At 39.2% G+C, this 24687-nt stretch overlaps 1 protein-coding gene across 1 annotated transcript; it reads left to right on the top strand.

The window, feature by feature from the left end:
- Positions 1-740: 740 nt before the first annotated feature.
- Positions 741-22745, top strand: TMEM212 (transmembrane protein 212). The gene is made up of 4 exons (XM_055129684.1): positions 741-899; positions 9672-9731; positions 11638-11961; positions 22590-22745. The coding sequence occupies exons 1-4, from the start codon at positions 741-743 to the stop codon at positions 22608-22610; spliced, it is 564 nt and encodes a 187-aa protein (XP_054985659.1). The 3' UTR covers positions 22611-22745.
- Positions 22746-24687: the final 1942 nt, after the last annotated feature.

The following is a 24687-nucleotide window of genomic DNA, read 5'->3' as shown; positions in this document are numbered from 1 at the left end:
CACAACTGTATGCATTTTTATCTCTGTACTTTATTTGATCTCTGGGTAAGTTATAAAATAACCAAGGTGAAGCTGATTTACTAACAACTACTCAGTGCTCCTTATTGTGCTTCCTAGACTGTGTTGATAAACAAGAAATTAAAAAATAATCACAGTAGAATTAAATATTGAAAGGTATAGACAAGTCTTGTTTCCACTTTCCATCATTTAAGTTTAATTTCAAAAAAAAGTTAACAGAGGGCTCATTTTTGCTTTGTTCGGTGGGAAATTGTGCTGGGAATGTGGATTTATTGTGCACAAAGGATGTTGGCTTTCTGCTGAAACTAACAGACAGGTTGAGTTCAGAAACAATTAGCTCAGTCAGCAAGCCTTTGAATCTGATTAAGCCAGGAAGTGGTCACTCCCCACAACAGAGTAGAATGAAGGGAATGAAGGCGGTAACCAGAAATGGAAAGTGGTGTGTGTGTGTGTGTGTGTGTGTGTGTGTGTGTGTGTGTGTGTGTGTATGTGTGTTTGTAAGTGGTATTAGAATTTATGGTGCCAAATTTATGCCAAGAATTGTTTAATTACATTTTACTATCTTTGGGGAAACAAATCGAATCTTGTTTCCAAGTAGATCAACAGTATATGTGTGTCATGGCTACTGTCTCCAAGAAACTTCTGTTTATTATGGCCTGTCAAAGCTTCATGTTTTGGTAACAAAACATTTTTGAGACTAAGAACCCAAGACAGCAAGGAAAATGCAGGACCTGTACCAGGCTGCTGGCCGGATTCTCCTTACTCTTGGGATCCTCAGTGTGTTTTCAGGAGTGATTGCTTTCTTCCCTGTTTTTTCCAACAAATTTTGGTTCATAGGATGGAGTGTCCGGATTGCTTGTCCCGTCTGGAATGGAGCTTTGGTAGGAAAATATTTTATTACCTATATTGAGAGAATAAAGGATGCAGGGAAAGGGAAGACAGAACATGTTCTTAGTAAGTTTTCCAATAATATGAGCAAGTCAAAATTCAACAGAAAATCATAATATATCACAGAACATTGGCTCCATTCTTTAACTTTACATGTAGTAGTTTACTTAATATTATTTTATCATGTAATCCTATATATTATGAATGCTAGCTATAATAGTATCACTGTATCACTGTCATCCCGTTGCTCATCGATTTTCTGGAGCGGGCACCAGTAACATCTCCATTGTGAGACTTGTTGTTACTGTTTTGGCATATAAAATATGCCACGAGTACCTTGTCAGGCTCTGCCGTGCGGGTGAGATACTCTTGAGAGCTTGCCAGGCTTTCCGAGAGGGGCAGAGGAATTGAACCAGGGTTGGCCACGTGCAAGACAAACACCCTACCCACTGTGCTATTGCTCCAGCCCAGCTATAATAATAGGCTTAAGAAATTCTTTTAAAATTAATTTAATTTTCTTATCTTGATATTCTGAGAAATAGAATCTATTTTTCACAATTTGGTTTCCTTAGAAATCCCAAGATGTTTTTATGCTGAGATGTAAGCAACCCAGAGAGTCTCAACTCCCAACTCTTAGGTTTTACACTTCTTTCTCACCACACCTCTGAAGCAATTCAAGAAGTCAGTGATGGTCCTCACAAACTTCACACTCTCTAGGAATGTAAGGCCACATGCAAATTGGCAAAGAGAATATGCTTATTGCTCATTTGCATTTCACCTGAGAACAAGACCCTAAGGGATGTAATTTTGACCTATTTGTTAAAGGAATATGTGTAGATAATTTATACATGCTTGAATTATAGTGGAGAATGAAATAAGGTCTTCAGTTTACTCTTTTTTAGGATCTTGACTTTTAGGAACTCTGTTGTTGTATAAGGCAGGGAAGCAGGATGGTGAAACAGAGAAACTGATCAAGGACATCAGTGGTGTTAGTTTACTTAATTAATAAATTCTTTATATCTTTATATGAGTGACGTCAAGAAACTGTGGAATGAGTCTGAGACTTTTCAGAAGTGGACTCTGGGGCTGGAGCAACTATATAGTGGATAGGGCCTTTGCCTTGCATGTGGGTCAAACTGGGTTTGATCCCTGGTATTCATATTATTCCCAGAGCTCTTCCAAGAGTAATTCCTGAGTACAGAGCCAGGAATAACTTCTGAGCATTGCCAGGTGTGGCCCCCAAACAAACAAACAAACAAACAAACAAAAAGTAGCCCCTGAACAATGTTGTGATTCACAGGAAATCTAATAGGAAAAAAGCAATGTGGTTCCAAATTTAGATACTATTGAAAGATTGAGCATAAGGATTTTTTTCCTGCCTTAGTGTAAATACCAGCCTGACCCTTAGTCTTTGCAACCTAATCATGACTCAATTATGTAAAGAATTATAGAAAAGTCTCTTCTCCCACATGGCTCACTTCAGAACTAATCTTGATCCTCTGCCCCTTGGGGTGTTTCGTTTATTGGAGGGTCCTCCCAAGCTGTGCTGTGGAAGCCTGGGGCCAATTCTGGACAATTCTCTGCCAGAAGGTACCAAAGGACAGATGCTGCTTGGGCCTGGCAGTGCTCTGGGGCCTCCTGAGCTGCGACTGTCCATGCTTGGGAGACCATACAGTGCCAGGAACTGAACAAGGGTCGGCAGCATGCACGCACACTCCTCAACCACTGTAGTCTCTCTCTGGCCACTTGAGTCCTCTGTTCTTATGCACAACACCTACCACAAACCAAAAAAAGTTGTTAAACATCTATTAGAATATAGAGATGGGGTTTCATGTATTCAAGCAACTGTTGGCCCAGAGTAAGGAAAATATTTCACATCAGAACATGTATCATACCATACATAAATAGCATTTAAATATTTCTCATTAGGCAAAAACATACTGACATATAGTTATAACTGAATCTCTAGAACAAACGTTTCACAAAACAATATTTAACTTTCTGTATAAAGTCAACTTTTACGTTTTATATTCTGGTTAGCTTTTAAATATTCTAACTTCAGAACTGAACTTACTGGTCACTATTTTAGTCTGTGTCCCTTTTTTTCTATGCCTGAAGAGACTATTATCACTGTCACTGTCATCCCGTTGCTCATCGATTTGTTTGAGTGGGCACCAGTAATCTTTCTCATTGAGAGACTTATTGCTACTGTTTTTGGCATATCCAATATGCATGGGTAGCTTGCCAGGCTCTGCCGTGCGGGCTCCATACTCTCAGTAGCTTGCTGGGCTCTCCGAGAGGGGTGGAGGAATCAAACTCAGGTTGGCCGCATGAAAGGTGAACGCCCAACCGCTGTGCTATTGCTCCAGCCCAAAGAGACTATTATGTGATCTATAAATATTGATTTCACTGGGATCACAAAATATTGTGTGTAGCTTGTTCTCATGAAAAATCTGGGGTTTTCTTCCAATTAAGAACAGAGGAATTATATGACATCTTTCTACTATGTAACTAGTTGGTGGGTGTTTAACTTGGAGAATGAAAGGAATGGGAAGAAAGGACCAGGGTAGGATTTGAAGGTGGTACTGGGGTGACTTTTATGTTCTCTGGATGTGATCAAAAGAAAAGTCCTCCCTCAGCTGGTCCCCATACCTTGATGAATAAAATGGAAATTTTTATAGGGAACCAGAGTAATCTATTTAACTCTCCAAAGCTGAGTGAAAATAAATGCAACATAGACAAAGAAAGCATTACAGAATTTATTAATTTGAAGGTCCTGAAGAAATGCGAGTTAACATCGCACCTCTCACTGTCAAACTCTATGTTCCTAAGTCACCTACCTCTCTCTTCCATTCCTTTCCGATGACCTGCAGCACTTCCAATCGTTTTGAGCCTCATCTCCTACCATGATTCTGCAGCTCATTTTCCCCCCATCACTGACTCTGCTGTTTCCAAACTGCTAAAGTATATATGTGCTTCAGGGCCTTTATACTGCTTATTATCTACCTTAGGTCTCTCCTTCCACATGGCTCACTTCCCACACGTCAGTCTTTCTACAAGGGTCACATTCTTACTGGTGCCTTCCCCCCATATCTCTATTTTTAATATTTAAATTTTCAAATCTCCCCACCGACTGATTTTCTTAATACCCTGCTGTTTCCCATGAACCCTTATCAGCATCCAACAAACTATATATTTATTGCTTATTACCCCCTCCGAAGTCAATGAGCATATATTGTACAAAGGCAGAGGATTTTTTTCTAGTTTGTTTATTGCTTCACCTTCAACATTCACATACTAATGCTGAAAGAAAGAACAAATCCTGTGTTCTTCATTTGATGGTGCAGAATTCTTTAAATAATTGAGTCATGATTAGGTTTCAAAGACCTTAGTCAGGCTGGTATATATACTAAGGCAGGAAAAAAATCCTTATGCTCAATCTTTCAATAATATCTAAATTTGGAACCACATTGCTTTTTTCCTATTCGATTTCCTGTGAATCACAACATTGTTCAGGGGCTACTTTTTGTTTGTTTGTTTGTTTGTTTGGGGGCCACACCTGGCAATGCTCAGAAGTTATTCCTGGCTCTGTACTCAGGAATTACTCTTGGAAGAGCTCTGGGAATAATATGAATATCAGGGATCAAACCCAGTTTAACCCACATGCAAGGCAAAGGCCCTATCCACTATATAGTTGCTCCAGCCCCAGGGTCCACTTCTAAAAAGTCTCAGACTCATTCCACAGTTTCCTGACAGTCATTTACTTGCCTACAACGTGTATCCTCCTCTGGTGGAAACATAATTTGTACATTTCAATCATATTGACATTTCCTTTTGCAAATGATTTTATAACCCTTTTGAGACCTGTAAGAGGGCTAGTTTAAAAGTAATACATTACTCCGTGTTTGCTGCATGCCTTTCATTCAAGGCTTTCTAAATTTTTCATGAGTAATTGGTCTGCAGACTCCATTCTGACAGCCACATGCTAAGCAGTTTTACTGAACCAGGTTATTTAAAGACATCAGCTGCTAGAAAGTATGCAGCAAAAGATGATTGTATCTTCAGAACTGAGCAGCACCTTAATCCTGAAAACCTGGCTTGTGGCACAAGCTATGATGACAAGAATGAAGAGAGGATTTAAGCTGGATTGGTGCGTCAGTGCTACACCTGGAACACTGCTTGGAGACAGGCACGGGAGGGAAAGGCAGGGTGAGACTGATCCGCACAAGCCCCGTTTCCTATTTCTTTCAGGATTTGATCACATTACCCAAGTCTTTATAGCTTGAACAGTTCCGTGATTTCCAGTCATTCAGTGTCAATTTCCCTTTAGGAAGACTAAATTTCTCTGTTTATTTTTGTCTGGGGGCCATACCCATCACTGCACCAGCTTACTCCTGGCTCATCACTCAGGAATTACTCCGAGCCAGGCTCGGAGGACTATACAAGGGTGCTGGGGCCCTACTGGCTGTACTGTTGCTCCAACCCCAAGGCTAACTTTCTCAAAGTCCTGCTTGTCAGAGAATCTAATCATCTTACCACCAAAAGCAATGAATTCTCATACTGACTTCTGTGACTAAACCAAATTTCAAATCCTGGAGTTACTTTTCACGCAAACCTTTCCTCTAGTGTTTCTCAGAAAGTTGTGTGTGTGTGAATGTTACAAAGCAGACTCTGATTCATCAAAGCTATGAGGTCTGAGCTTTTGTATGTCTGACAAGGGATGCTGATGCAGATTGTTCAAGAACTATGCTCTTCCTGGCAGCATTGGCCCAAGCCAGCCCATCCTCAGCCCCTCTTCACCCTGCTAAGTCCTGACATTGGCCAAGTAAATTTGATCTTCCCTACAAGGAATTCCTTATTTTCATTCCCCTCCCAATCACTTATCACTTTTCACTCACAGTTTTATGCCTAGATAAAGTTGTGAATCAAACTGTAAGAATGTATTTCTTAGGGAGCTATAAAGTTATTCTATCAGGCAGCTAGAATTTACAAAACATGAGTAGAATTATTTTAGAATAGAATGAGATAGAGAATATTGGAACAAAAGACACATGAGGGTAAGCATTGTAATTTTAATTAGCACTGTAGCACTGTAGTCCTGTTGTTCATCAATTTGCTCGAGTGGGCACAAGTACCAAGTAACGTCTCCATTGTAAGATTTGTTGTTACTGTTTTTGGCATATGGAATATGCCACAGGTAGCTTGCCAGGCTCTGTCATGTAGGCAGGATACTCTCGGTAGCTTGCCGGGCTCTCTGAGAAGGATGGAGGAATAGAACCCAGGTCGGCTGTGTTATCACTCCAGTCCATAATTTTAATTAGATATAATTTTTATAATTGGCCACAATGCAAAAATGCATTTATGACAATGGGTATAGGGGCTTTTTCTGCTTTTGTTTGTTTTTTATGTTTGAAGACCTGAGTACTACAGAGACTGCTAGGTCTCACTCCAGCCCGGTCCATCATGCATGAAATAGCTGGCTTACCTATCTTGACTGCTGCTCTGTCAGTCTGGCTCCTTCAGAAACCTTGAGTGCTACAACATGTTCCAAATGAAGCCATCTGCACTAACCTAAACTTTGAGGCCATCCTCAATCTGGCCTTACAAGAGCAATTCCCTACCCTTTTTTTCCCCAGGAGCCAGCTCCCCCTGCTTTTAGTCCAGGCTCCTGACTCTGGTCCCCGGATCTGACCCCCTCCTTCTGGCCTTTGCACAATAGCTCCAGCTCTCTCCATGGCCTTCCACGCTGCCTTCCCTCACTGGAGACACATTCAGCTTTCAAATTTCCTTTGAATCTTCTTTCCCCACACACCTTTGTGACTGATGGGACCTGGGATGTGGCATCTGGTCACTGAGCTCTTCTTACTAGGAAAGATGTTGCATGGCGGTTGCCAAATTTTATGGACACTTTCCTATGTGTACTACTTTCACAGTCACACTGAAAATTCTGGTTAATGTACATGGAGAGCCTAGAATAGTCTCTGTTTCTGTTCTCTGTGTTTCTGTCTTCTTCCATCTTCCCTTTCCTTTTCACTTTCTCACTCTCTCTCTCTCCCTCTCCACACACACATTATATTGTAGGTTTCCAATAATTATTATAATCCATATACTATTTGCACAGTGCCTATCCCAAGCCTACCCCAAACCCTTTTTTCACAGGAGACAGCCATAGAAATTTGTAAGTGAATAAATTAGCCTGTATTAACACAAGTTCTTGGAAATTTTCTGTTTATGTTGTGACTACTCCCAGTTTCCTTCAATTCATCTACTTCTGGGAACTGGGTCCTCTACTCGGGTGATCTGAAAGATTTTGTGGAAAGGTCCACAATGACCCTGCAATTGGAGTGTAAGTAGCAACTGTTACAAAACCCGAGTGATATGGTTAGAAGCATCCATAGAGTCAATGGCCTAGAGAAGACGTGAAAGAGGACTCACAGAGCTGGGCATTGGCCTTCCACTTTCCACACAGTAACACCTCATCACCACCCTTTGTCACAGCTCAACTGCCTTGCTTTGTCAACATTTTACCTCTAACACTCCTGTTCTCACATTTCTTTGCCTGTTTGACTTTCCTTCCTTTCCCTCAAATATCTTCCCTTTTTAGTTCTTTTTCTCTTTATAAATAAAATTTTTAAAAGGAAATAAAATGAAAAAAGAGAAAGATTGTGATTCTTGGGGGATATGCCTTGGGGAATATGCCTTGGAGGCTATACCACATTTCTCCCATTTACTCTATAAAAGATCTAATTTATTTTATGGTTTGTAGGCCGCACCCAGCAATGCTCGGGAATTGCCCTTGGCTCTGTACTCAGAAATTACTCCTGTTGGTGCTCGGGGGACCATATAGGATGCTGGGGATCTAACTCAGGCCAGCCGCAAGCAAGGCAAGCACCCTACCCACTGTACTATCTCTCTGGCACTATGAAAGATTCTTTTCCAAGGCTTTATGTAAACAAAACAAAATTCAAGTTAGCAGCTACAGCAGAAATAACAGGCAACTGTAATTCCACAGCATTTCTCAACTTTTGAAAGGAAAGAATCGATGCGTGCCAAAATGGTTAAGGCAACCTGAAATCTTAGCATCTGCTAGTGTCAGCTATCTGCTTGGATTAAAGCCGGCAGAGGGCTCCTCCTTGGCTTTTACAGGGTTGGCTTGCGATTCCCACAGAGAAATGAGTGGTGTGTCTCCTAGAAGGCTTTGCCACTGTTGCAGAGACTGCCCCTGGGCTTAGATGGATGGAAGGTCCCTCTTTCTCATTGTTCTGCTCTATGGTGAGAATCCTGCTGACTCAGCCTGCCTAAAGTCCCCAGGAAACTTTCCTCTTGTAGATTCATGTAGACCTCTCCCAATTACACATGGTCAGATGGTTCTGCTCTGATCTGTGAGAGTCTTGTGATACGGCACTCTCTAGTTTGTAATTTCACGAGAATTGTGTGTGTGTGTGTATGAGTAAGTATATACATGTGTGAATTTTCCCCTCTCTCAAATCTCTTAAATCCAACTTTTAAAATAAGTCATTTTAGAAAACTGAGAAGTTGGGGCTCAAAACTATAAATATGCCAGACCCAGTGCTACACAAACCTCAGAATATAAAACAATTTGGGTAAAATTTACTCCCCCGGCCCCTTAAATTTGTGAATACTATACATACATGCTCATTATGTTTATTTCTCCATAAAAAATCTAGACTTTTTAAAAAATTTTATTGAATCACCTTGAAATAGTTACAAGCTTTCATGTTTGGATTACAATCTCACAATGATCAAACACCCATTCCTCCACCAGTGCACATTCCCCACCACCAAAATCCCTGGTATACCCTCCCTTACCCGCCTTCCCCCTGCCTCCATGCAGACAATATTCCCCATACTCTCTCTCTACTCTTGGGCATCTAGACTATTTTTTAATGCTAACCTCATTCCATGTATTATTTCAGGCCCATCTCTTTTGGGTTTATCTCTCAACCTTAAAACTCAGATAAATAAATCGTTTGTGAGATGGGGAAAAGTGATTTCTAGGCTCAGTGCTCATAAAGATCTCCTTCATCAGACTGGTGCCAAATCAAAGATAAGGCCAGAATTTCTTTTTTCCTTTTTCCTTTTCTGTTGCTCAATTCTGTGAACCCAGTCTTGCTTTTGTTTCACCATTTTCATTCTACACTTAGGGCCCTTTATCAGAGCCTATAAAGAACGCCCCTTAGAAACTCGGACACCAATGCCCCAGCACAATCAAAGCCCCATCACACATTCATTTGGATGATCATCTTGGTTGCTCGAGAAACAGGGAGCATGTGTTTGTATTCCACTATTGGGCAAGGCCAGAGAATCTCAAAACACAGCAAGTAGTGCAAGATAATGCTGCTGTTAGGAGGCCTTTGGTTCAGATTCTCCATTCTGGAGCCTCCAACTTGCCATTTCAGCAACAAGGAGGGGGAGGATTGGGAGGGGTAGATACACTATAGGCAATTGATGCAAGAGAAGTAGATAGCAAGGGTTAGAGAGTCAGGCATTCTTGCCAGCCGTGATGTGATGGCAATGGTGACACAGAAAATAAAACATTGAGCCAACAAGAATTATGCCTCTATGACACTGATGTCATCTTCTCTTGATTGTCATCACAGTTGAGAAGATCCAAATCATAAATCCATGTAGACATTTCTGTTTCCTTGTAGTTCTTGATAAAGTTGTCAAACTGTGAGGCAGTTTGAATTCTTCCCAAAGGCACACTCCTTCATGGATATTATTTTTCCATTTTCTTTTTACAGGCCATCACAGCTGGCATACTGCTAATATTGGCTCACAAAAAATGGACACAGAGATACCTGGTAAATATTCAGACTTTGTGCCAGATGCTAGTGTGGATTTGAATGTCAACTCTAAACTGATTCATCATGTAACATACATAATGTGATTTCTGCTTACTAATGAACTCTGTCTTGCACCTTAAAAGAATAGGTGTCCATAATAAAATATTTTAGATGGATGTTTAGGGATAGGTGAGCCACACCCATTCTGTACTTGGAAGTCACTTCCAGTGATATTCAAGGGACCAGAAAGTGCCAGATATAAAAATTGAATCAGCCACACAAAAGACTTTAACTTCTGTACTGTCTTTCCAGCCAGTATATGAATATTTTTCATCTCAGCTTTGCTGCAAAAATGTACTACAAGTTTTTGTGATTATTTGAAGCATTTAAGTACTGCAGTTTGGGGAGGAAAGAGGCCAGTGTGGGTGCCGATTAATTTTATTTTTAAAAAAATGATTCTGCTTTCAAGAGTACCAACATTAGTCCTGACCGACAAGGGACTTAGAGACACTAACTCTCATCTCACTTCCATGCAGTTAAAATTTTAAGTATTACTTTTATTTTCCCTTTTGGGACACACCTGGCGATGCACAGGGGTTACTCCTGGCTCTGTACTCAGGTATTTCTCCTGGCGGTGCTCGGGGGACCATATGGGATGCTTGCAATTGAACACGGGCTGACCAAGTGCAAGGCAAATGCCCTACTCACTGTGCTATCATTCCAGCCCCTAAGTATCACTTTTGATGCTGCAAAAACGTAACTAATTTTCTGCTACAACATGATAAAATTTGCTTACACCAAGAATATTTATTTACATTTCTCTCAACTGTGAAACCTTCATGGTTTAATAAATATTATGTGCAGAGATTTTTATCATTTTTAACTTTAAAACTTGAAAGTATTTGATGGTAGTAAAGCATAAACTAGGAGTGGTTAGGAAGTTTGCTTTTTATGTGGAAGATGCAGGATCAATCCCCAGCACCCAAGAAGTAACCCCTGAACACAGAGCCAGAAGTAAACCCTGAGCACTGCCAGGTATGGGAAAAAAAACTCCCCCCAAAAGGAATAAAGCATATATTTACATTTATTTTATATAATGATGTGTACATACTATATTATTTATATATACTATCTACATAGATTTTATATCTGAGTAACATAATCGACTTTTTGAGTTTTAAAAATGCTTCCAAACAATATGGTTCATTGAAAGTCTTTTTCAAATTATCACAAATTACCTATTGCATATTCCAATAAGTTTATTGAAAAAAATCCTCATGTCAATGAACCAGCACAGCTCTAAAACTTGACTAGTTCTGGAGTAATCTCTATTTTCAAGTCTTCCTGTCTCAGTTTGGGGTCTCCTTCCACTTCCCCCATTATCTCTCACCCTAAAACAGAAAAAAAGTCAATGCTCCAACTAGAGCGAGTAATACAATAATACAGAAAACTTTGATCTGATTTGATATTTTCTTCCCAAAGCTGTTGTATTTATTCTCAGACATTAGTGTAGGTATGACTCACATGAAGATCTGTTTAGAATGCAAACACTGATTCAGGAAGATAAGATTCTAACAGCTCTCAGGTGATCTCGGTGCTGCTTGACTATACACCAGCTCCAGCTTAGAGCTTCCAAGGGTGAGGCTTAGATTTTGTGTAGCCATCTTATTTTGTCCCACTCAAGACTGGTCCTCTACACACAATAGGTTATAAGTGGAAAAATGTGTGTTGCCTGGAATTGGTTTCATCCCTTTCACTAATAGGCTAGTCCCCATGGTACAGATTCAAAAGAACCTAAAGAGAAAAATTTAACCCATTTCCCCTGAGAAAGATTAAGACATAGCATCTGCTTCTCCATTTTTATTAAGAATCTTTTGAAAAATTCAATTCTTGAAGTAAAAATGTTTCTGCTTTTTTTTTCCAGTGGGAAGCTAGCTTCACCTTTCTGATTTTGAGCATTCTTGGATGTCCACTTCATTTTGCAGTCGCCTTAGAATCTGCACTCCTTGGACCATATTGCTTCTACTCATTTGCAGGGATTACAGGAACTAATTACCTTGGTTATGCGGTTGCCTTTCCTTTCCCATACACAAAATTTCCATCACTTTGTTTGGACCCACCACACTATGAAGAATACCACCTGACACTTCAGACCTTTGATCTGGTTCTGAGTTTTGTCATGTTCTGTGCATCCCTGATGGTGTTTATCAAGATTTCTGCAGGACTGATCTGGAATGGACAAATAAATGTAAGTTACATGCAATGGGTCCTTCTTCTTGTTCCAGTCTGAATGCTAAATTGGAAAGAAAGTCTAGAGAGATAGAGATGTGGGTGATATATTCACATATATACAGCCAACCCCAGTTTGATACCAGCACCACATATGGTCCTCCAAGCACAGCCAGGAATGGTTCCTGAGCACCATGGAGTGTGAGCCAATCTATGTTCTCCCTCCCCCCTCAAAAAAGTGCAAACCCTGGTCAATCTATCTCTTATTTATGACTGCATCTTATTAGACAGCGCTGAATGGCACCTGGTCCATAATAGTTGCTCAATTGTTTTTGATGAATGAATGGAAATACAGTGAAATAATAACTGATGGTGAGGAAGAAGGTATCACCCATCAATTTTAATATTAAGCCACAATCAATAATATTACCCCAAATACTAATTACCATGTATTTTTTTCCTGGATATTGGACACAGAATACTTATGTTTTTTCATGTTCATCAAATACAGATATGTCAATTTAGCTTCTATCCCATGAATCTGGAAAAGTATACATGCTCTTTGGCTAGAAAAGATATGAAAGAAACTCTTTTTCTCTGTCTACTCCAATGTCATCTGAATCTGATGAAAATCAACATCAAATTTAGCTTTTGTTCCAGAATCACTACTAACAATAGGAGTCATCATTTGACAATAAAAATATGAACTTTTTTTGACATGTGTCAGTTTAGTTCCTATTTTGCAGGCAGAAAACTGAGGCAAAAGAATTTACATCCATTGCTCAAAGTAACATAAGTAATTAGTAGTGGGGCCAGATGTAGAGCCCCTAGTCCTTTTACTTAATTAGGCAAGAATCATCCTGGGCCTCCTTGTCGCCCACCTGTGTCTTTCTCCTTGGCTAAGGTGTTGAGATGCATGATTCTGCTTTCAGGAAAACTCGCACAGGGTTACTGGGAGAATGATTGATTTCTCATGAGTGATTTCTAGTGGCGAATTCTTACTGTTGATACTGGGTCTCTGCTCTTGAAATATCTCAAACCAAGGCATTTCCTGCTGCAAATTCTTGTACTGGCTTCACAATTTGGTCAGTATTTTATTAAGTTAAGTGAATATGGATAATGTTAATCATTAATTTTTCAGTTTGATATTATTAAGAGCAATCAGCAAATTTGGAAGACAAGAATTTGTAATTCTCGGTGCCTTTTGAGGTCAATCTGGTCCTCTTCAACTTCTGCATAAGTCTGCAAAGGAAATCCTGTACCTTCCTAGGAGCAGAGTTTATTTTATAAGGAGGTTCACTGAGAGCTAAAGTGAGCAAGTGAGCAGCATCGAGATTACCTCCCACGCACTGCATAACCAGGATATCTAGAAGTCTAGTATTTGATGTTTCTCCCGTGCTGAATACCCCAATTTCATGGAGTCCTTTGTTTGAAGAAATATATGCTTATAAAAAACCATCATTAAGTTCTTGGTAACTATAACTTGTCAGCATCAACATTTAATCAGATATTTGTCTATCATCATAGGCTTGAAATTAGAAATGTCTGGGCTTAACATAAAATGAGAGACCAGGAGAGGAAAACAGACATGCAGAAGTTGTAAACCAGTCCTATAAAGACCTGCTTAATGTGTCTAGAAAGAGAGAAAACTAGTTAAAGACAGAAAAACTTTCTCCAAGTTCAGGGTGGCGTCTTGCCCATCTTGCTCAGAACAGTTTTCTGGGGGTGTGACTCTTAAGCTAGGTATTGGACCCACCTACAACATGCTTCTTAAAGTGGACCAAATCACATAGGGGTTTACTAAACAAGATTTCTGGATCCCATGCAAAATTTTTCCCATTACTTTAGAAACTTGGAGGTTGGCTGCAGGGAATATGCACCTGTAACACTCTCCCCCCAAAGTTTCTGATGATTGTCTTTCTAGAACAAGATTTCTCAGTGCCACCTATACAGAATGTGTTTTCCCATTTACATAAAATGCAGCACTAATTTAGATGAGCATTCTAGCTAACTTAATAAACATCAAGTCTGTGGTAACTAGTTTTTGGATGACTTGACACCACTTAACTCATTGTAGTAGATCATGTTTCATTAGAGAAGAGGAATGGCTGACATAATGGAGTATGGTGATCCATATTCATAACTATGTTTCTGCCCCAAACCTGTAAGGAGTGCATGTAGCCTAAAAATATGTTTGATGTCATGTAAAAAATAATTTATAGAGGGTACTTTTTCTATCAGTGATACAAATGTACTATTTATCAAAATTTTAGAAAATACAAAACAGATTTCTTAGGAGGAAAGAAAGAATATGAAAATCTGTGTTTAGACCTCCATATAATTATGTTTCAAAATTGCTTTTATGGGGGCTGGAGCAATAGCACAGCGGTAGGGCGTTTGCCTTGCACTCGGTCGACCCGGGTTCGATTCCCAGCATCCCATATGGTCCCCTGAGCACCGCCAGGAGTAATTCCTGAGTGCAGAGCCAGGAGTAACCCCGTGCATCGCCGGGTGTGACCCAAAAAGCAAAAAAAAATTGCTTTTATGGCCTGACATATAGTATAAAGGTTAAGTTGTTTGCCTTGCATGCAGCTGACCTCTGTTCTGTCCCTGACACCTCACAAAGTCCTCTGAGTACCTCCAGGGGTGATCTCTAAACACAGAGCCAGGAGTAAGTTCTAAGCAGTCAGGTGTGGCCAAACTCCTCCAGCCTCCCAAACAAAACAAACACTAATCTATATAAAACAATTATTCTGACAAATATCCTACATGCCTAAAGGCAAAAGTAACATTTAAAATACTTTTTTAAAAACACTAATAAAAATTGGGGCTAGAAATAAAGTACAGTGAGCAAGGCACTTCCATGCAGGTGACCGAGGTTTGATTCCTGAGCCCAAATGGTCCCCTGAGCTCACCAGGAGTGATCCCTAAGCACACAACCAGGAGTAATTCCTGAGCATAGCCACGTGTGTTCCTCTCTCAAGAAAAATAAAATAAAATATACATTAATTCCTATTTCTTTTAAAGAAAACACCAAAAAAGTCCTTTAAAGCTATCTATTTAATTGTCTTAAAAATGAAATTCTCTTCTGTAAATCTAGTACAAATAAAGAAAGTCAAGAACTATGAAACTTTGGAAGAAAAAAATTGAAGGTTTAGAGTAAGATCCTAGGGAAATTATTATATCATCTTCTGTATTACTGTATCACTGTCATCCGTTGCTCATCGATTTGCTTGAGCGGGCACCAGTAACGACTCCATTGTGAGACTTGTTACTGTTTTTGGCATATCGAATATGTCACGGGTAGCTTGCCAGGCTTTGCCGTGCAGGCAGAATACTCTCGGTAGCTTGCCAGGCTCTCCAGAGGGGCAGAGGAATCGAATCCAGATTGGTCAAGTAGTGCAAGGCAAACACCCTACCCGCTGTGCTATCGCTCCAGCATATAAAACAAAAATGATTTTTCCAGATCCATATATAATTCTCATAGTGAAAAATACATACATAAAAGAAAACTTCAAAAGTTTTTCAGAAATGAACTCAGCATCCTTTAAGATATTACCACATTTATAATTTCTTTCCTCCTGTGCCTTTTTTTTTGGTTTAGTAAAACTGAAGACGTCCTGAGTTTTACTTGCTCGGGCAACTGTAGCACACAGCACAAACCTTATCTTTCACAGTTCTGGAGGCTGGAAGATCAAAGCCAGGATACCAGCAAGGGATGGTCTCTCCTCCTGGTTCTCAAATGATGCTTCCTCACTGGGCACTCACAGACCTTTCTGTGCCTGCCTTGGAGGGAGGATGAGTTCTTTGCCTCCTTATACAGGCACTATTTGCCTCCTAAGACCCCACCCTCAGAACCTCACTCAATCAAATTTCCTCTCAATTGGTTAGCCCTAGATGCCTGTAAGAGGGGTATAAGACTTTAGCAAAATGAATAAAATTCAAAGAAAGACTCCTTTTTTTCTTTCATTGTCAGGCATCTAACTCAGGTCCTCACATACAAGCAGGTGTTCTGACAGAGATACATCCCTGGCATAACTTTTTTGGCTTTACTTTTATTTGAGGGTCATATTGGCAACATTTAGGGGCTACTCTGATTTGTTGTTCTGGGGATCAAACCTGGGGCTCAGCATGACAATCATGTGCTACATCCCTTTGAACTATCTCCCCAGGCCCTCAATATTTTTTCTAGTGCCGGGGATTGAACCCAGGATTCATACATGCATGGTCTACACTTCCTTGCTGGGCACATTCCCATCCAAGAAGTTTTATTTTTCTTTTTGGGGTCACACCCAGCAATGCACAGGGGTCACTCCTGGCTCATGCACTCAGGAATCACCCCTGGTGGTGCTCAGGGGACCATATGGGATGCTGGGATTTGAACCTGGGTCGGCCGCGTGCAAGGCAAACGCCCTACTTGCTGTGCTATCACTCCAGCCCCCTCCCATCCAAGAAGTTATAATTTCTTGTTGAAGTGACACAGGAGAAGGTATTTAAGCAGGCAATGGATTAATGAGAGAAATGCTTGAGAGATTCGAAGGAGGTTGATAATTATAATAGAGTTCTACAGACCCTAGTTTAAACTATGAGTCATGCTTCCCATTTAACATCTTAAAATTTGCCTTAAAATTAAGCTCTTAATGATTTACTATCGTTAATGTTTGATTTGTATACTGCATTATATACTCATATATCCTTGGTCATGTTACAAAGTTCTTTGTGAGGACTGAAAGAAAACATAGGGGTTAAGGTGCTTGCCTTGCACTCTGCTGAGCTGGTTCAATCCCAGCACTACATATGGTCCCCTGAGCACTGTAAGGAGGATCCCTGAACACTGCCAGGTATGGCCCCAAACCAAAATAAATAAGTATTAACACAATTTCTTGAGCGAAAAGGGATCTTTAATGGAAAAAGTTTCAGAAACTCTGTTAGACACTGAATGTTAATCTCAACCCCAGGATTCTTATTGGAGCCCTAATCCTCCCTGTGATGGTATGAAAAGTTGGACTTTAAGGGCACTAACTAGGCTCAGATAAGTTCATGAAGATAGAATCCCCAAGACGGAGGTTCTACACTTCTCAGCAGTGGAAGAGGCTGGCATTACTTCTCTTTCCCATTTGTGGATGCACTAAGGAAGTCTCCCTGTGCAACCTAAGAAGAAGGCTCTTACCTGATTCCACTAGCGTCCTGGTCTTGGATTTCCAGCCTCCAGAGCCGCGGGAATAAATCTTTGATGTCATGCTACTCATTCTATGACACTATTACAGCAGTCCAGGCTACGACAGTGAGCCCTGTCAGATGTCCAAAGCTCCTTGGAACTGGGAGTGGAAGTAGAGCACGGGACTAGCGACAGGAGCTGAAGGGACCCTTGTGGGTGTAGACTGGTGCCAGGTGAAAACATGCCCAACACAGGATTTAAGTTGAGAAGTTAAAATGCAAAATGACCATAGCTCAAATTGTCCACATTCTTGATTCAGTAAGTAATAAAGTGATGGGAAAGAGAAGAATGGGGCCCCAGACGGCCTGCAGCTGTCCCAGAGCCACTGCCCCCTCCTTCAGGGAATGGAATGGCTTTGTTTGTTTTCCTTTCATTATTCATTGTTGTGTTTGGTGGGTTTCATTTTAGGGGTGGACTTTTTTATTTTTTAAATGAAAGAGGGAAAGAAATATCCCCTACTCCCATCATGTGATACCGTGGGGGGTTGTGGGGGGGTCGGTTGTTTGTTTTTTAAAGAATGTAAAACACTTTTTTTTCTCATAAAAATACAGGCAAATTCCTTAAATGTAACTCAAAACCATGCAGGGACAGCATATAATCAATGCGGAATGCTGACCCCCACCAACAGAAAACAGACTAGCAATAACCACCTAATATCTCCCACCCTACCACCACCACCAACAACAACAAAAAAACCTAATTGACCATAAACATCTATCTAAATCTTGAAATTGATGCAGACAGCAACCTAACTCATCTGCTGGTCCTAAAGGTCTAACACTTTATACTGGGTTATAGTATAATTTTCTCAGTGCTTCTAAGAATTAGATTCCCCTCAGGCTAAATTCAAGCAGGACCACAAAACAAGAACTCACTTTATATCTTCCTTACAAAGTCCACAAGGTGAGCACCTCGAACTGATCCACACAAAAATTAGAGTTTTGAAAATTCATCGTCACAGTTGAGATTGTTACCATTCTGTTGATCTTTTGAATTTCTCTGGAATATGAAGAGTCTGGACATAACACAGGACCGTGGAAGAACCATTATAGGTGCTGTTTATTGGGCAACTTCCATTTGTCTGTCACTCAAGACACACCAATGCTCACCAACTACACTCTCACAGTCTGGTCCTCTCATACCTTGTCCTCTCACCAGACCTCATTTCCCAGTTTATTACTATGCAATCTTGCACAGTCATAGGTTATCATGAACAATATGTCTTCAGATTCTCATAGACAAAACTTAGTCTTCATATTTTATAAACCATAACTAAATTCCAGGATGTTTTCATTTAAAAAAAATCAGTATGCTCACACCAAGGATGATAGCCACTTATATAGAGGGAAGTAAGAGGATAGACTGTGTCCTACTTTATTAAATTTTCACATTTTAATGGACTATATTAAGGTATTTATTGCATTTTATTAAAATCATAGAAGTTTTCTATTTTATCACAAGTAGCCATGGGCAGGGCAGATTTAGTATCCTGAGAAGCACCTTTTGACAGTTTTTATTTTGCAAATTGCTATGAGTCTCAACACATTTTCCTCTTGACATGCACCCAATTTAGTATGTTTTTCTGTAATAACATTTTAACGTGAAATATGCTAATATTTCCCCCTTATTTTCACTCCTTTTTGTTTGATGGGGTCACACCTAACAGTGCTGGAAGCTACTCCAGATGGTGCTTCAGAGATCGTGGGTGCTAGAAACTAAACCCAGGGTTCCCTCATACAAAGTAAATCTCCAACCTTTTGAGCTATGCCCCAGCCCTGCTTTCATCTTTTACTTTGAATATAAAAAGTTATTTTTACAATTATATGAAATTTAAACATGTTACATTTAAAATGACTAATATTTTTAACATAAATACTGTACATTTATGTTAGATTTTTGTTTCATAGCAGGGCCAAAACAAGTAGAAATCAGAACCCCTCATTTTCTATAATCATGAAAAATGCAAACAAACCTGAATTTGGTGAATATTTCAGAATGATTATAACAGAGATTATATATGAGAACAAAATCATTTAGGAATGTAACTATGTAGGCTTCATGTTTTAAATGTTATTAGTTGAAGTGAGACTACTTGATTTCCCCAGTGAAAAGTACGGAGAGAAACAGAGGAAATCAAGCAAAAACAATGACACAGTGACACTTCCCCTGCAGACAGCCCGTAGGAGCTGGAGGGGATATGGGCATCCTGGCAATTCACCCCTGCATTCATAACTAGTTGTAGCCTTGAGCTTCCTCATCTCAAGCTCCATAGGGTGTGGCCAGACAGTTTCCAAAGACCTTTCCAGATCTGTCTTGGTCTGTGTTTTGAAAGAAAACTTTATTCCATTAGAAAAGACTGCCACTGGGAAGGGATAACAGACGTCAGATGGCTGGTTCTTTACCTTTCTGAGACCTAGTGATGAATCATATATCCTAGCTTAGGAAAACATCTTCCTTTGCTCTCTATTTGGTGTGTAATATATCATATTAAGATATTCAATTTTATTATAATGTTAATTATATAATTTGTTGTATGATTATAGAACTTTATCATTACATTATATTACCTATGTTTTTATATTAAGATAAGTATTTTAGTGTTAAGATAGGTTAATATTGAAACAGTATGAACTAATCAGAATTATTTGACTTACTGCCTTGCCATTATAATAGCTTACCTTTATATTAGTGGCTACATAAGAAAATGCTGACTATAGTTTATTTGCAAGGAGATTGTTTTATAATATTTCTTTCTTTTCATATACTGCTAACCTTAGGAGTGGGTTAAAAGGAAGATTTTTGTCATGGATCAAGAATTTTAAGTTTACAGGTGTGCATACAAATCTTGTTATTTATACTAGTCTTTAACATTTATTGAGCACATACTATGTGCCAGATGTGCTTACAGCTAGAGCTTAGAGACAGGAAAATGAGTAAGACACATTCCAATCCTCCCTTAACTTCTAGGGATTAGGGGAAAAATTTGAACCAGAAGTACCAACAGCCTAGTTGAAGAATGACATCATCCAGTTTGGTTGTGATAGTGAGTTTGGAGAAGAAGGGATGCATTTGACATATATTTAGGCAGTAGAATCAACAAAACTTAGTAACAATTAATATATATTAATATATGGTATAAGGAAGGTGTCAAGGAAGATCAATGTGGTTTTTGCACTATGAGAAAAGACCGTTGATTGCATTTAATAGTGAGTTCTGCTCTTATTACTTAGGGTAAGTAATTTGTTCCTAATCTCATAACTAATGCAAAGCCATGGTAAAAACTTAATCAAAAACAGTTAAGAGGACTTCAGCCTGGGATAACAGCAAATGAAACACCCATGGCTACAGCTGGTCACACTATCACACTACACCAAACAATGTTTATTGCTGAAGGACTTGGTCTATAAGAGACTTTTGGTCTAGGCCATATTTCTTTATAATGTAACTCTTTTGGGAAGAGGGAGATGTCCAGTATGATTCTCGGGGACACTCTTGGAGATGGATCTTGTGATGCTGGTGATCAAACTCTGGCTTCCCTGGGCCAGAGCAATAGCACAGCTAGTACGGCACTTGCTTTACATGCAGCCAACCCAGGTTTGCTCCCAGGCCCCCCACATGGTCCCTGAGCCCGCCTGGAGTGATGCTGAGCTCAGAGGTCAGAGTAAGTCCTGAGAAATGCTGGATGTGGCCCAAAAACAAAACTAAAAATAAAGGAAAAAACAAACAAACAAAAAAAACCCTCTGGCTTACCAAATGCAAAACATAAGCTTCAACCTTTCTGAAAATATTTTACATTTATGGCCAACGATGATGGCTTAGCCCGAAGGAATTTTTTTTCTATCTGTATCTTCCCTGGATTTTCATAACCTGTGGAACCAAAAAGAAAGTCACTTTCTCTTTGAAATACTTCTCTTGGACTCTCATGAACCATTCACTATAGTTCTCTTCTTTCTCTATGGCTTCTCCTCTTGGTCTTTTCTGGAGCTCTTTTGCTTTGCTCATACCAAGGAACAGTGTCTTGTTGAAGAAGCAATTTCACTCTTACTTATAACACATAGAGAATCTGACATACCATAGCCTGTAACTCCCCCCCCCACCCCACTTAGTTCTTTGAAATTTTTATAAACAAAACCAGGGAGAGGGGAAGCAAGGGACCCAACTCTACAGTCCCACCCAGGCGCAGAGAATGAAAAAAGAGAGGGCTAGACACGGGCAGGAGGAAGTTCCTACACCTTCTGTGAAAGGCAGATAAGCAGCTGCCAAGTACCCTTGACATCATATTTTGAGGTTGAGCTGGAGCAATAGCACAGTGGGTAGGGCGTCTGCCTTGCACATGGCAGACCCGGGTTCGATTCCTCCGTCCTTCTCGGAGGGCCCGGCAAGCTGCCGAGAGTATCCCGCCTGCATGGCAGAGCCTGGCATATTCAGTATGCCAAAAACGGTAACAAGTCTCACAATGGAGACGTTACTGATGCTCGCTTGAGCAAATCAATGACAATGGGACGACAGTGCTATGACAGTGTTACAGTGCTATTTTGAGGTTATCATCTAAGTAGACACAAGCAAAGAGAAATTGAAACTTTCTGATGTAAAGTGTAATTATTTCTGAACTAGAGATGATGCCTTCCTCATATGTTATAAAATAAAGTGATATAATTACTATCAAGAGGGGCTGGAGCTCTAGAACAGCGTTTGGACTTTCGCCTTTCACGAGGCCAACCCGTGTTCGATTCTTCTGCCCCTCTTGGAGAGCCCGGCAAGCTACTGAGAGTATGGAACCCGCACCACAGAGCCTGGAAAGCTACCCGTGCGTATTGGATATGCCAAAAACAGTAACAATGTCTCTCAATGAGAGACATTACTGGTGCCCGCTCGAACAAATAAATGAGCAACGGGATGACAGTGACAGTGACAGTGACAGTGACTACCAAGAGCTTTAAGGCAATAGCACTTAGTAGATGCTCAAGAAATTCTGCCTGACCTCTAATCTAACTTAAAATCTTGACTCTTAAGAATCTTAGAGAGTACTTTTTAACATCATGTTATTTTTTTTCTAAAATGACAAACCATTCCAAACCAGACAAACAAATTAGAAAATGACCCAAAGAGATATTTAACAGAGATTCACCATTCCCTTAGCTCCTGGTCACAGAAGTAATGGTTCTTTCTTTGTGGTTTATGTCTATTCTGGATATTTTCATTACAAACCTATTTCTTTTATGTTTCTTTCTGCCATCTCCTTCCACCAGCATCACCAGTTTTGTTATCCTTGCTGATTTCTCATAAGTCCTTAAGTTATGCCATGATGCTGTTGTCATCCTTAATTGGGGTTCTAAGGTATAAGCAAGGCTTATTAGATCTCAGAAATAATATTATATGTTCTTTAATAAGTTGTAAAAATAAGTATTCTATTCTTTTTTTCTTTCTAGGGTCAAAATAATGGACAATAAACTTGGAGCAATATTCCTCTTGAATTTTTTATATTTGTGGCCATTATTTTTAAATGTTTGCAAAATAGCTTCAATTTCTTATTCTTATCTCCTCTATCTTCTTACAAAATAAATAGCAAAATAATTTTACAACTGTTTTATTGTGAGACTTATGTTCTTATTTGCATTAATTACATAAAAATGAAAGTACATCATTATTATCATAGAATTGTAAATTCAAAACATAAATTGACAAAAGTGAATTAATGTTTCACTTAAATTTCTTTTGCTGCTTGTATTGTGTTTCATTAAAATGTTATTTCATAGCACTTAAATTAAGGTGGTGTTTTCTCAGTCTTTTTTTTTTTTTGCCATTACCAAAATGACTCTAAATTTACAAAGCACAATTTAAGTGTTAAATTTTGGCCATGACAGTTTCCTTCAGTCTGTGGATCTTTATCTATCCTCCTGGCAGCTTGTTGTTGATAGTTTAATAGTTTCAAGGGATCTTAGAGACACTTAGATCAATGTCTCAAGGTCTGGGTGCCCCTGACATCTCAGCCAATCCAAGAAATAATCCTATTCAGATGTTGAGTGGCTCTAAATATGAGAAGTCTTTCTTGTTCTGACTGAAATTTACATTGATCTTCTATGTCCTTCTTGGCCTTGTACCTGTAGCTATTAAGAGTACAATGCAGTGATTTTCAAACATGGTCCCAAGGCCATTCGCGTCTGCAAACCAGGGGCCTTGTAAGAATTGGGAACTCTGGGTGATTGCAAAGCACACTGATTTGAGAATCACTGTTGTTATGTAGGAGAAAGTAGATGAAATTTTATTTTATTTTATTTTATTGAGTAGATGAAATTTTAGAAATGGAAACAGCTAGGTTCAAATTCTGACTTTCTAACATTGTAAGTAATAGCCTTAGTTTCCTCCCTAGTTCAATGATAGGATAAAAGTAGGGTTGCTAATTTCTAGACTTGCTGGTAAAGCACCTAACAAAAAGTCTAACACAGAATAAAAAACTCAAAAATAACACCATATAAGAAACTCAAAAATAGCAGCTAACACGGTATAAGAAACTCAAAAGTGCCATCTTGTGCTATTGATATAATCAACAACAATGAATGTCTTTGGATGTTGGTCTATACAGAGTTCATTCAGTTGAGGAGATATAAAATATACATTTAAGAAATGATACTGTAAACATATCATAAAATAATATATTCATGTTTTTTAAGTGACATGTTTGAGAGGATATTCTTAATTATTGATATTTGGAAATCTTGTGAGTATCTCTTCCTCAGTTCTTTTATAAATACATATCCATCTATCCCTTAATACAGTAATAAGATATATAGTCTTGGGTCTCCAAATTTGTCAGTACACTGTCTGAACTAATTTTAATATCACTTGAGCATTCCCACTCAATATTGGGCACTACATCTCTTTATTCATTAGTTATATTTTTGCCTTCTTATTTATGTCTTAGTCTGTTCTGAAAGAATTTAGGGTGTCTGGTTGACATCTTGTCTTACGTTGAACTTCCAGCTCTTGGGCACCAATTATATGACCAGAAGAAAACACTAGTTACTTTTTTGAACTGTAGCAAAACACTCTCAAAAAGATATGTATGATTCTGAGCATCCCTAACAAATACATAAATGAAATAGTTCAATAACAATTACTTTGGGTTAGCTGGAATTCCTGTATGTAAACTAAAATCATATCCGGATAGAAAGATATACATGGGACTAATTCTTGCCTTTGTAGTCACAAAGAAATCAGTCGTTTTTACTATGGCATTGCTTGGGAGACCTAAAGAGTTAATGTTCTCCTCATGGGTAAAAAAAAAAAATGTCAACTTAATTGAGCAGAAGAAATAAGGCACCTTTACTTTAAATGGCCATTTTGAAATTCTGTGTGACTGTTGGTATTACCATATTTGTGACAGGATAAGGCAGGAATATAAACTGGGTTACTTGTAACTCTTTTGAATGTGTACACATCAGCTTGTGGGAAGGAAACTATTTAAAATGCAGTTTAGGGAAGGGGGGGTGGTGGGAGAATCCCATTTCCCCATTGGAGATTTTTCCA

The sequence above is a fragment of the Sorex araneus genome, chromosome 2 (assembly GCF_027595985.1).
Source record: "Sorex araneus isolate mSorAra2 chromosome 2, mSorAra2.pri, whole genome shotgun sequence".
Taxonomy (NCBI): Eukaryota; Metazoa; Chordata; class Mammalia; order Eulipotyphla; family Soricidae; genus Sorex; species Sorex araneus.
This window is presented reverse-complemented; position numbering and strand designations above follow the sequence as displayed.